The sequence below is a fragment of the Halyomorpha halys genome, unplaced genomic scaffold (genome assembly GCF_000696795.3).
Source record: "Halyomorpha halys isolate HHAL.00 unplaced genomic scaffold, Hhal_1.1 Scaffold144.1, whole genome shotgun sequence".
NCBI classification, from domain to species: domain Eukaryota; kingdom Metazoa; phylum Arthropoda; class Insecta; order Hemiptera; family Pentatomidae; genus Halyomorpha; species Halyomorpha halys.
This window is the reverse complement of record NW_027106983.1, coordinates 577,131-590,561: the sequence shown is the minus strand read 5'-3', so window position 1 is coordinate 590,561 and position 13,431 is coordinate 577,131. Positions and strand designations below refer to the sequence as shown.

The 13,431-nt window shown below is 26.8% G+C and overlaps 1 protein-coding gene across 7 annotated transcripts in view; it reads right to left on the bottom strand.

Annotated features, from left to right (window-relative positions):
- DCTN1-p150 (dynactin subunit 1) overlaps nucleotides 1-13,431 on the bottom strand; it is a 39,827-nt gene that overhangs the window by 21,235 nt on the left and 5,161 nt on the right. Inside the window, exons 4-7 of one of the 7 annotated variants that reach the window (XM_014416940.2) lie at nucleotides 10,936-10,983; nucleotides 6,764-6,881; nucleotides 5,641-5,715; nucleotides 3,945-3,992 (exon numbers count right to left, since the gene is read on the bottom strand). In XM_014416940.2, the coding sequence (XP_014272426.1) occupies nucleotides 3,945-3,992; nucleotides 5,641-5,715; nucleotides 6,764-6,881; nucleotides 10,936-10,983 (289 nt within the window). The remainder of the gene's footprint in view (nucleotides 1-3,944; nucleotides 3,993-5,640; nucleotides 5,716-6,763; nucleotides 6,882-10,935; nucleotides 10,984-13,431) is intronic. The other 6 variants (XM_014416942.3, XM_014416943.3, XM_014416941.3 and 3 more) reach the window with 6 other exon arrangements.

Here is a 13,431-nt window from a genome sequence, read left to right as displayed (position 1 = left end):
AATAATAACTAAATAAAATGCAAAATTAAAATAACTGTAAATATTTTTAAATTAAACTATAAATTTTTAATATATGCAGATACTAAATTAAAATAAATAAGCTGGAATTAATAGAAATAATAAAATATTAAATAAAATAGTAATAAATAAAGTAAGGACTACATAAACAAAAAATATTTAAAATAACTACAAAATATAAAAAAGTCTACTGTTAAAATTAAATAACAAATAAATACAAAAAAGTAAATAATTATAACAGAAACAATTACTCTAATAGAGAACAAATAATGATAACAAAAAAAATCATTCCAGAATCCATTTTTTAGTCCGAGTAAATAGGGTCCTCCAGAAACAATAGCAAGATATCATCTAAAAAATTAGAAACAACTTTTTCAACAAAGTGAATCTATCAATCAAAAATGGTATGATAATAATAATAATCAAGGTAATTTTGCGAGCATTTTAAAATTTTATCCATAATTTCTCATTAAAATTGAGATACATTCAAGTTATGAATTTTAATAACCTATTTTCAATTTAGGAATCTTAATAAACTATTTTCAAATGAATGTTGTACATAATGTTTTTAAAGAAATAATTCAGGTATTAAAAAATATAAGTAAGCAGATGAGGGGTCTTTAGAGAGAAAGTAAAGTAGTTTCATATGGAAGGATTTTTTGAATATCAGGGGTGAGACATAGATTCAAGAGTTTTTGTGCAAAAAAATTTTTCATTTTAATTCACCATAAGTCATTTAATAAAGCTACTGACTTATAAAGTTTTAATATTCCTGGTAATAAGTTGCATGAACTTTGCAAGTTTATTTTGTAAATTTGTAGCTTTATTATTAACTTCAAAATCATTCCAATTATTTTTATTATTAATATTTTGTATTTTATTTCATTGATTTTTTTTTAATAATTATCATTTTGGTTGTTATTAATTAAAATATTAATTGTATCACTTTAGACCAATTCATAATGCACTTATTTACCTTGAAAATTGTATAGTCTCCACAATGCCCTAATAGTCTAAACTATATGTACATTTTACTAATGTCTATCATTTGTAAGTGTCATTTTGGCACCGACCGATAGATGCTGTCATCTGGTCGGACTATATTGGATGTAATTTTTAAATGAATAAAATAAAAAAACTTACTTTTAGATTCAAGAGGTTATGAGAAATTATATTTAAGTAAAAGGTGGTCTAGAATGAAAAAAACTTAAAAACCATTAACTAGAAAGAATTAAACTAAAGACAAAATAAAAATCAGCATTATTTTCCAAAGGATAATAATAAGAATAATATTTCAATGAGCTGATAAATAACATTAAACTCTTTAGTATTAATAAAATTGTGCATACATAAAAATTAAATTAATAAAAAAAGGTTAGTATTGAATGATTATATGTACAAAATATGTACAACCTGTTAAATTATGACAGCAGAATTAAAAATAAAACAGAATTAAATAAATATATTTTGACCTTTACTCATACAACGCCAAAAGGAACGTGTTATTGACAAAAAATAATTAATTAGTTCAATGTACAATATTATTACATATTAGGGTGTTATACAACATTGTTAAAACAATTAAAAATACAACCCAATATTAGAAAATTTACTCATTCAAAATTACACAGTAATACGAAAATGTTACATAGTACAATTTTCCCAAGAAAATTGATAAATTATTACTTTTTTCTATTGAATGTTATAAAGTCATACCGAAGGGCTGTTCTGTCTTTATTGTAAACAAAATAAATTTTTCTCCCCCAATCAGCACAAACCAAGTATATCGAACTTGCTGACTTGATGGGCAAGGGCAAATATGGTAAACATAATGGTTTCTACTTCAAGTTTTCAAAACTACTAAACTGGGAAAATATTTGACACAGTAATTTATCATTTAAAATAATACAGTAAATAATTTTGAAGCTTCAGGTAATGAAAATGACTACAAAGTTTTATTTTTCAAAAATTAATCCATGATAATTTTTCTTTTATTAATATTTGAATATTTGAATTGCAATTTTATTTAAGATTATAATATAATAACAATAAACTTATGAAAAATATTTAATAATTGACATACATTAAATATTATGATATAACTATTATATTTGGGGACTAAGTGGTATTTTGTCATATTTTAGTTTGTACATGTAAGGATAAAATAAAAAAAACTTTTTCTTGATTTTATATTTTTATTTTTAAATATGGCTTGATGTTTAATGGTAAATGAGGTTCGTTCTTGGTGGAAATCAAATAGAAAACATATTGTTTAAAACTTAAGGATAAATATGAAAGAAAACAGTACAATAGTATTTATCGCAAATTTAGTATTATGGAGAAATGGCATTTCTATCCTAGCTGGAGTCAATGAGGGCACTCAGAATAATAAGCAATGATGATAAAAGATTTCATCAAATTTCTTTTACCATATCAATTATGTTTTTTTTTAAAAAAAAAAAAGGAAACTTGGATAAAACTCAGTAAAATATTTCTCATATTTTCAAGAACAAAATAACGAACCAAACCAATATTTATAATCATAATTGGATTGAGTAGATAATTATTGGTTTATGTTATTTATCTTTTTTCTATCTCACTTCTATTTTATTTTTTAATACGAGGCTCAATCATGGAACACCATTTTATGTGTTAGATCATGTAAATGTTGAGAATTTCACAAAATGATAAATTAAAAACATTTTAATGTTATGATCAACAAAACATTTACACTTATGGAATGTTCTGTTTGTAATGTGAAGGATTGTTAGTCATATACAGAGAATAAATTTATCTAAAATTTTATCAGGCAATTAGAAGGGATGGTATGGAAATAATCATGTTTTACTCATTCAGCACATGATCAAAATGGCAGTCCTCAGACTGATTAAACATTGAGCGAGCTATCTCAAAATCTACAAAGTAACTTATACACTATAAAAGCAATAACTTTTGGGAAAAGAGAAAATGTCTATATAAATAGAGGCGAAATGAGGTGTACAAAAGATTCAAACCAATCTGCTGAATTGGTAAAGCTAGAGGAAGTGAACATTGAGGATCTATCCATCTAAAATTATGTTAGTTCAACACGGCTGAATAGAAGAAAGTTATATAAATTTTTTTCTTTCTTATTGTAAAATAAACATAGTTACCTAATTAAATAAGAAATATCTTAATATTTGACACTAAATTTTATTATTTAAATTAAAGAATTGTAAGACAGTATTAAATTCAAGAATTTACCAATCAATGTAATTATTAATCATTTAATAATTATTCTGTAATTATTTTATCAATGAAAGATAGATTATTATTTATAACTAAATTACCAAATCTTAAATAAAAGATATTACTACAATATACTGTGGTAAAAAGATAAAGAAAGAGGTGTGATAATTGCCTTCCATACACAATAAACACTTATATTAAAAGTTACACCTCTGAAGCAAAGCTGTAATGCAGTGCAAGTAATAAGAAGCTTTATATGTGCAACAACTTTTTTTTTTAATATTGAATGAAAGAGAGGAATAAAAACTAGATGCTACTTAGGGAGTAGGGCAGCAAGTAAAATTGAGTAGCACGTAATACTGAAACTCATGCTTCTCATTCAAAAAAGTGGAAGGAGGGGGATAAATCAAGCAATGGAAAAATTAATGGAAAATGATATGTATCAATGAAATTTCTTGAATCTCAATAGTCAATAAGTTATGAATATGTCGGATGGCAATATAATTTTGACAGCTACAAACATTCGTATATTTTCTTCCGTTAATTATACCAGTAACATATATTGTTTTGAACAAACTCGGTACATATTTAGAAAAAACAGACACAAAACAATTTTGTTAAAAGGGACACAAGCTGTCTTTAGATAACAAGCATCAGACTCAGCCAACACACGATAAATTTTTTTTTTATTTTCTTGCCTGACTCCTTACTGAACTGTCAACCGTTTTAGCCATTGGTTGGTCACCCTTTAACATTTACATAAAAGGATTAACATCTTCATTATAATGCATACTATTTACAAAGAAGAGTGCAAATATCACAGTTTAACAAAATACTAAGAAGCTAAGAAGGACCAAAACATATCAATATACATGAGGGATTCAAATAATTATAGTACAATATATGAAAATATAATTATTCTTCAAAAATCTATCTTATTTCAAAGAATTAAAAATATTAGAGCTAAATAAACTATTTTAAGTTGATGAAATTCAGGTGAGATACATAGGTACAAACAAAATGTACCAACCTAATATCTTACAACTGATGGGTACACTTGGGTTCATCTAAGACACAACAAAAAATCGAATGAAAAAAGTAATATAAATTCAATGAAATAAATATACACATCAATTCCAATAAAAAAAATGGCATTATAAAGAATTCACAAAATTTTAAAAAACCTACAGCTAACCTGACAGGTTCATTAGTTCGCAGTTATTTTCTAAAATTATTTATTATTATAATTTTATCAGAAAAATTAGTTTACAGTAACAGTAAGTAAATTTAAAATGAAGTTTTGAAAAACAATAAGTGGCAACTCAAAACCAACTCTGCAACCTATATTCTGAAATAAAAGAAACTATTAAGCCAAGAAATTAAAACCAACTTCTAACCAATCAGTTGGTTCTAGTAATTTCAGGTTACAGTTTTTGATCAAGAATTTATCATAAATCACATCAAACTTAATATGTTTTGATTGAATGAATGAAGTAGTTATCATAAAGTGAGACATATCAATTTTAAAATACTTTTATCAAATTGAATATAGTTTTTTTATCTGAGACCTACTAAAGAAGCCAAGAGGCATTCTTAGGTTAAGCCTAATTTAAATTTCTCTGGGACATAACCAGACCAAAACAAAAATAATGTACAGCCAGTTTCTATTTACTTTAGGAGTAAAATAGTTATGGTTTCATTTTACTTCTTAGCTTATATTAGCAAAGAATGATTGATAGGCTCAGTTTAGAAGCTTAACTCCTGACCTACCGCCCAATTTTTTAATGAATTTTGGGATTATTTAAAAATAATTTTAAATACAGCCTTACTTTCGTCATGCAAAAAGACTACCTTTAATATTATATAAATATATAATGGTATAATAAGACATCACTGTCTAAGATAACAATTCATTAATATTAAAGAACAACACAAGTTTCAATGGAATTGTTTACTAAACGACTGAATTAGATATTTATTTAATGAAGTAGGTTGTTAAAGAAATATTCACTGATATTACAGTAAGCAATAAGAGGCTACTAAGCAATTAATACATTATTTTATTGAGTAGCATCAAACAATTTTTTTCAGTTATTAACAAATAGTTAAAAAATAAAAGCATTTAAATCTTCATTACAAAGACAGGAACTGTTTGTAAGATAAAAACAGAATAAATAATTACAGAGATATAAGGTGACAGAATCTTAACATTGACATAAAAGAATAATACCTATTTTCTGTGATAAATGCATACTTCTGAATGGTTAATGAGAATGAAATGGAAATATATATATATAAAAAAAAAAGGAAAAACAAAGCTTAGTGAAGAGCAATTAACCCTGACCATAAATCTATCGTCATGCTTTGGTTACTCGCTTGTACAATGAAATTTACTTGTTTGCTTGTCGGTATGAGGGATTTGACTGGCCTTTTTGGTGTCATACTCGGCCTCCTGAGGGAGGAAGACCTCTGCAACATAGTACCAACAGCTCTCCAATAAGTTCAAAGAAAAAATTATACACTACCAATTAAAAATGAAAAATAAATAAATGTACATTAAATATTGATATTTTAACAGAAAAGATAACATCAAAATAAAATGAAAAGATAAAATAATAGATCATATCCAGCAGTCATAGGAGTCCAGTTACTTTAATTTTGGGAATGTCTGTCACAATAATCAAAAAAAGGACAATTTATATAAAACACTATGATTTATTTACCTATTTTTAATAATGCAATACACCACCTGATTATTTAAAAAGATATTGTCAAAAGACAGAAAAAACAGAAGTTATACTCTTTTAAAATCAAAATTGGAGAGATGATGGTGGTCGAAGAAGCAAGTGCTAAGGTGGAATAAGAATTTCTTGGTGCTAGAAAATAAAACAAAAAATGGAAAGTTGTATGACTACTAGGTTATTTAAATCAATTTGCTTAAATAATTATCAAATGAATATGAAACCTCAAAAATAAGAAACTTGGGCCTTAATTCAACATTAATCAAGTATGACCATAATCCAAGAAAAATCATAAGAATAAAACACTTGATAATCTAAAGAAGCATTCAATGACATTTAACCTGAATTAAGTACTATACCAATGATATTTCTTGTAAGTTTTCAGTCTTAGGAGACTATTTAAAAAAATATAAAGGGGAGTCTCAGAAAATCATAAAGTATTAAGAAATTTCAATCCAAGCCTATATTAGCGATTGCAAAAAAATATATTTTGAAACTGATATACATTTTAAAAATATATTTCAACTATATAATCCAAATACATCAAATATTACTTATGTCATAAAACTTTCCAAAAAAATAAGAAAAATATTCTGAACGAAATATAATTAACTCTGAGAAAGCTTATTCAGCAAGAAGTGCAAATAATAAATAATTTTTTTATTCCAATCTTTAAAAGATACCATGAAAAAAAAAAATGATTATCATAAAATCAGCAAAATATAAAAATAGATAATAGCGGTTAAATAGGTTGCAAATACAGTATCTTATTCTACCTCAATAAATGAAGCTCTTTTAGGATTAGGGGGCTCAGTAAGGGATGAGGTCGAAGCAGACATGTCCTCTCGACTTCTGGTTTCTTTTGTAGTCCTTCCACCTAATGATAGTCGTGAACTGACCAAAACAAAAAAATATCAATAATTAATATATATAGTATTCAAAACATAACACAAAAGTGATTATCGCAATAATAAGATTCATTGGTACACCACCCAAACTATTAAAATTAATGTTAGCTTAAATGAATGATGTAATCAGAAAAAACACTCAACAGATTCAGAAACATCTTGAGAACGACTTTTTCTCATCTCACATTTTATATTTATTTTCTATTAGTTTAAAATGAAAGATACATTACAACAGACTCATAGAAAAAGCAACATTTAAAGACAGAAAACCAGTATTCGTTGATCATTTAAATAAATATGCATATTAACATGTGCAGGTTATACTGAGGCAAATGTGTAAAGGATTTTTAAAAATGATAGCAGCTGTATCTGAAGCCATGAAAGTGTTTAATAGTCAGTAGTCTCAACATCTGATAACTGCCATCAAGGGCATTGGAGAGAACTTTTCAGGCCTTACAGTAGCCTAACTTGACATGGTTACAAGAATACTGTTTCCACCAAGTGAGAAGTACTTTACAGGGAAGTATCTACACATCAGAACAACTTAAATGTTTCATTTCTAGACTCATGGTAGACACAGTCAATTATTGTTGTGGTAAACATTACTTTACAATTTGTTTTATTTTCATTCAATACTGATGCACAAATTCCCCTTAGTTTTAGATGGGTTGGGCAAAAGTGTACTGATAAGAACACATTTGCCCCATAGGAATTTTTTCAACAGTGATTTCAGTGATCAAATTAGGGATGTAATAAATACTATATTAAAGAAAATATAAAATATATGGTAAACTTCTTTATTAAAAAAAAATGTTAAAATGTTCTTAGTTCAATTTCTTTTTGTATGATAAAAAATTTTGAGGAAAAACATTTTTTTTTTTTCATATTTACTTCCATTGAAATACTTTAAATATTATGAGAACTAAAGGCCATTTACACATTTTCCTCAATGGATCGGGAGAATGTATACCATGGAGGTTTAAAAAAAAAAATTCAGGAAAGAATCAATCAAAGCTCTTATAATTATGTAATCCTCATTAGATTACCTAAATTATGAAAAAAAGGGTAATAATAATAAAGGCTTAACAAACCTGAAGGTTCAATGCCTATACCACCAATCATTCTCTACATACATCTTTCCAGTGACATCCCTCCAAACACAAATCAACTAAATCAGTTTTTACACAATCTTCCCATCTCAGTTTCAGTCTAACCTTCAGATGTTTACCTGTCGGTTCAGAGATTATTAAAATTTTAGAGATCCACTCATTACTGAGCCCTGCAACATTAGACGCCTATCTTATATACTGCAGTGCTAATCATATTTAGCAGGAGCAGTTCCCTTCTTGTGTGGCCTTATAAATTATCCTGTTAATTCATCCTTTTTCGGTCTGAATATTTTACCAAATAATTTATTTTCGAAAACCTTAAGGTACTTCCATCCCTTACTGTAAGAGGCCATGTTTCACATCCATAAAGAACAGTAGAAGAATAATAGTTTTGATAATTCTAATTTTTAGTGGGAAGAATAATAGTTTTGTAAAGTATATTTTTTAAGTTTTTGGATAGGAAAAATGGGAAGTGAAAGTGAAATACTAAATAGGGTAAGTATAACCAAAATTATTGTTCTGCAAATGAGAGCTGAAAAACGACTATTGTAGTTTTGGAACACAATTACCCCAGTTCACCTTCACATGTAAAAAGAAAATCTCTAATGGCCATGCATTGAGGTAAAGATTCCAGAAAGGTTCAGAGTAGCATTTAAATGAATTATATCATTGTTCTTTAATGGTTCACTCGATTAAATCATATCTGGCTTCCAAAACATTAAGAACTTTAGATAAAGGCATATGAAGAATAATTTATTTTAAGCAAAATTATGAATCCACTATTTCTATCTCATATATTCACTAAGCTATCTATCTTTTTATAAAATATAGATTCAGTTAATTTTAAAACTGTATATATTTTTGAAACATAAATATGTAATGAAAATAAAAATAAATACAATACAAACAGAAAATGAAAAATATACAATTTAATTTTTGAATTTAATTAAAGAAAAAGAACTAATTTTAAAATAAAAATAAATTTTTCAAAACTACTGTTAATAATCATTCAATCTTGTTAAAGTAAATAGTGTTAATACAATTAAATAGCTTGATAGCTACTTTATGTAGCAGATAACATAGATGTTATGGCTTCCTATGATGAATTTTGTACGTTTGTAATCATTTATGTTTGCTTTTGAACAGAAAAAAAGATTTATCTTGCTTTAACCAATCACATTCAATTCAATGGCCTCTTTGACAATAATAGCCATACATTTTTTTCACTTTTTCTTAAAATTAATTTGAATTTTCACTTCTTAGCTATGTTTTCATCTGCAAAGGAGTCCCCATACCAATTTTTGCACTGTTCTAGCAGGTGAAATATACTATGTAAACTTCATCACCTCCTTAACCCATATACTGTGTCCTTTTAATCAGCGCAGTTCTCAGATACAAAATATTTAACTTTTTTATCATAACATGATTCATTTTTCGTAGTATGTTCTTAAGACTTAATTTAAGTATTAGGTAGTAAGGTTTAGTAAGCCTGAAAGTTTGGTGGTGATACATCCAGTCTTCATTTACAACAAAAGAGTGGTGCATACACATACTTCTGTACACCAACTACAGCCTGAATTAAAATCATATGAAAATAATCAAATCATGTTATACCATCATTTATCCAAAACTTCAGTGCTCACAACGTTTTCCTTTAGAAGTCTCCATAGCCAGAAAAGAAAGAAGTCTTAAGGAGCCCCCTTAGAAGATCAATATTTTTATCAGAATGTGTCATAATATATTCCTGGGCCAATCAACATAAGACAATATTATTGCTCCATCAATTAACTATTCTTTATCCACTTTAATTCCTTTCCAAACAACAAAAATTTAATATGAAACAAACTGAATTTTAACATACAGTGACTTGTCAGCATCTAGATAGTTTATCTTATTTTTATAAATCAAATCTTGATATAATTCATTTGTTTAGATTCTGTAGTTGTAATATTCACTTCTTAAATTCAACAAAAGTGGTTAACTTTAATATTTAATACACTTCAATAAATTTGCAAAAAATAATTGTCTTCTCCCTTACACATAATAACCAATTTAGATAATGTGATGTTCATTGCATGAACATGAAGGCAGAACAGAATCCATATTATACAATATTGCCCACAGACAAATTTATTTGTTTGTACAATAAAACTCTAAAAAATTTTGATTCCTTCAATATATTACATATTCAATACATCTACAATCAGTATTTTGTATAATATAAACTATTGGACCATATATTAATAATAATGTTGATCATCGAGGGTCAGCTTTAGTTCTCCAGTCCTCCTCTTTCTATAATTTCTCTTTTTAGGTCATTTTCATACTCCATTAATTTATCAAAGCCACTAACTAGTAACATTAATCTACAAATCCAATAGCTTCTGTCATGACTATTCTATTTAGTCACCCCTACAAAGAATTTAATCTGATTTTCAATACTCCATAGAACAGTGGAATTTTCTTTCAAAACGCAATGACTCTCCTTTCTATTCCAAACTTTAAGAACTAATAGCCTCCCAATATGAATTCATCCATTATTAATTCATCCACATACTTTTTTTCTTTTTTTATTCCAGGTGTAACCACTAGGAATTAACAATATGTTACAAAATAAAAGTAGAGGGCATTTAGAGAAATGAATAAGAATAATCTAAAACCATGAACGGTATGAAAGTAAAATAATAACAATAAAGCCACAAAAAACATATAAAAATCAATGATGGCCACTTATATGCATTCATAAGTAACAGCAAATGAATAACATGTACTAAACTAAATTAACATTTGCAAACTATTATATTAGGGCCTACAATATACAATATACCTACATAAAAAGAGTTTACAGCATGCTTATGGAAACTAAACATCAAGAAAGCATCAAGGAGAAAATTTTACAATAAAGTTTAACAAATATAATTTAAGAGCTACCTTATTTTAGGAGTCGGTTGGGATGCAGGAGATGATTTTCTACGTATACTTCATTATCCAAATGCAAGCACACAAAAATAAAAAAAATTAAAACATTTTATATTTTGGCTTTACATTAAATTCTTTTTCTTCTTTACAAAACAGTAACAAAAACTTAGAGGCCGACAAAAATATACTTCTTCCAGAAATATACTTCTTATTGCTCTTTTTCATAGTATTTCCAACAAATAACACAAACCTTAACAGTATGAAATAAAAGTTAAACTAGCAATTAACAATACCTATTATCTTTATAACTTTTTCAAGAATAGTGAAAAGAACAAAATAAATCTATTGTGATAAGAAAAAAAACTATAAGTCATTTTTTCTTAATTTTATCTCTTCATTCTTGCGTTCATCTCGATCATATGAATATGTGTACAAACAGTATGTAATAATATATAATAACACAGTTAGTGTTTGCTATTTTTTCAAACAGCTCAGCCTTGACCCTTTCAATATTAATCAAGTTGCTAATTATCCAGTAGACATAAACTAGATAGTAAAAATATAACAAAACAAAACCCAAATCAAGTGAATATGACTTGTACTATATATTATCACAATAGAAATACTTTACTGTTTAGTTGATAATTAAATTATACTGTATGCAGTAATACATTTAATAATAGTTGCTTGGGAGAGATAATACGTAAGAGGTAGCAATATTTACCAATTTGTTTTATTTCCAGCTTTCACTTTGATGATGGACATGCTTTATAAAACATTTCTTATTGAAAAATTAATACTTTAGCAATTAAGTTATAACATAACCAACTATAACTCATTTATTTGTAAGTATATCACCTTTAATTTAATTACAAAGAAATGAATCTTATTTATTACATTGGATAAATTGTTTATAATCCACATTTATAAAGAATTATTTAATGCTAGAATTATTTAAGCAGTTATTAAAGTTGTTGAATAATTTCTTTTGGTGAATTATCAAACATATTAAACAACTAATCGAAAGAAATAATTCTAAAGCCTAAACAATCAAATCAAGAGCGGAGGGATCAAATGGTCACAGCTTTTGAGCATACAGGGTACAAACAGCTGAAATCAAGCGGTCACAAGACAGGATTCAAACCAAAAGCCAAACTAAGGGAATGGATAATGTTTTGGGAATAAATCAACTAAACATCAAGCAGGTTCAAACATAGCCAAAGAAGCCTAAAAAATAAGCATTTCTGTTTTAAAGATTTTATATGGCAAAATCATTCATTTAATCACAGTATCTTTCATCTAGTTCTGAAAAAATCACTTCCTTGGTATACCCGATAGTCAAGAATAACCGAACTAAAATGTACAGAATACAAATTAACATTAATAAACAGAAGCATTACTTACAATAGTTTTATAACTGTACATAACAGTTTTATAGATTTTTGGATATGGCAAAACACACAAACACACCTGAATTTCACTCTTACACAGTTCTACTACAAACCTTGTCTAGTGGTATTAGAACTATGTAGAATACACACTTATAACAAAATTGAAATACAATCTTCCAAATGTAAGTAATGCTTTTATTTACTAATCTTAATTTGTATTCTTTACATTTTAGTGTTTAATAATTAGTCATGGAAATTATTTTTTTTTTACTGTAGAGTATGACTATGTAAAGAATAAACTCATGAAACCTTACTTCAATAAAGTTTATTTATTAATGACTGTGGATTTTGAGAATCAGTCAATAATACAACATTGAGGGATGTTTAGCCACATTATAGTTTGCGTATTTTATTATAATTTGTTCTACATTGCTGTGATAGAACTAACTCAAGGTTTGTACAATAATTGTTTAACTGGTCTGTACCAGAACTGGCAGTTCTGGCACAAACCTTGCGCATTAGTAATTGTAATCAAATTGCTAACGTTACTTTAATTGCTCTCTCAGGATAAAATAATTACAGCTTTAATTCATCATGAATTTTGTTCCTAGCAGAACTTTTGTAGCTATTATTTTTTAAAAAGAATAATTATTTTTATATTATGTTAGAAACAAAATACTTTGGTAAGGAATAGAAGACATGAATCTTTACCATTAACTAGAGGAACAATGAAATTTTCAAGTAATTTTGTTCAAATTTGAATGAAACAGAACTAGACTGTTTTACTATAATAACTATCTTAAAATAAATGACAACAAATGGCGATCAAAAGAAATACATCTTATACAGAAGAAGACTGACGAGGGTGCATAAGTAGAAAACACAAATAAATAAAACTTATTTTAAAATTATGAGAGATAGTTGACCGTGGATGATGAATGAGGAGAAGATGGTTGGGGGTGCGGTCAATAAAAAACACAAATAAGTTCGATTAACTTATTTTAATGTGTCAACGTTTCGGCTAGAGTTTCAAAAGAGAGGGCTAAAAACAGAACAAGATAACAACCACAGTAAGTATAGAAAAATAAAAAAAGTAATTCATATTACTTTTTTTTTT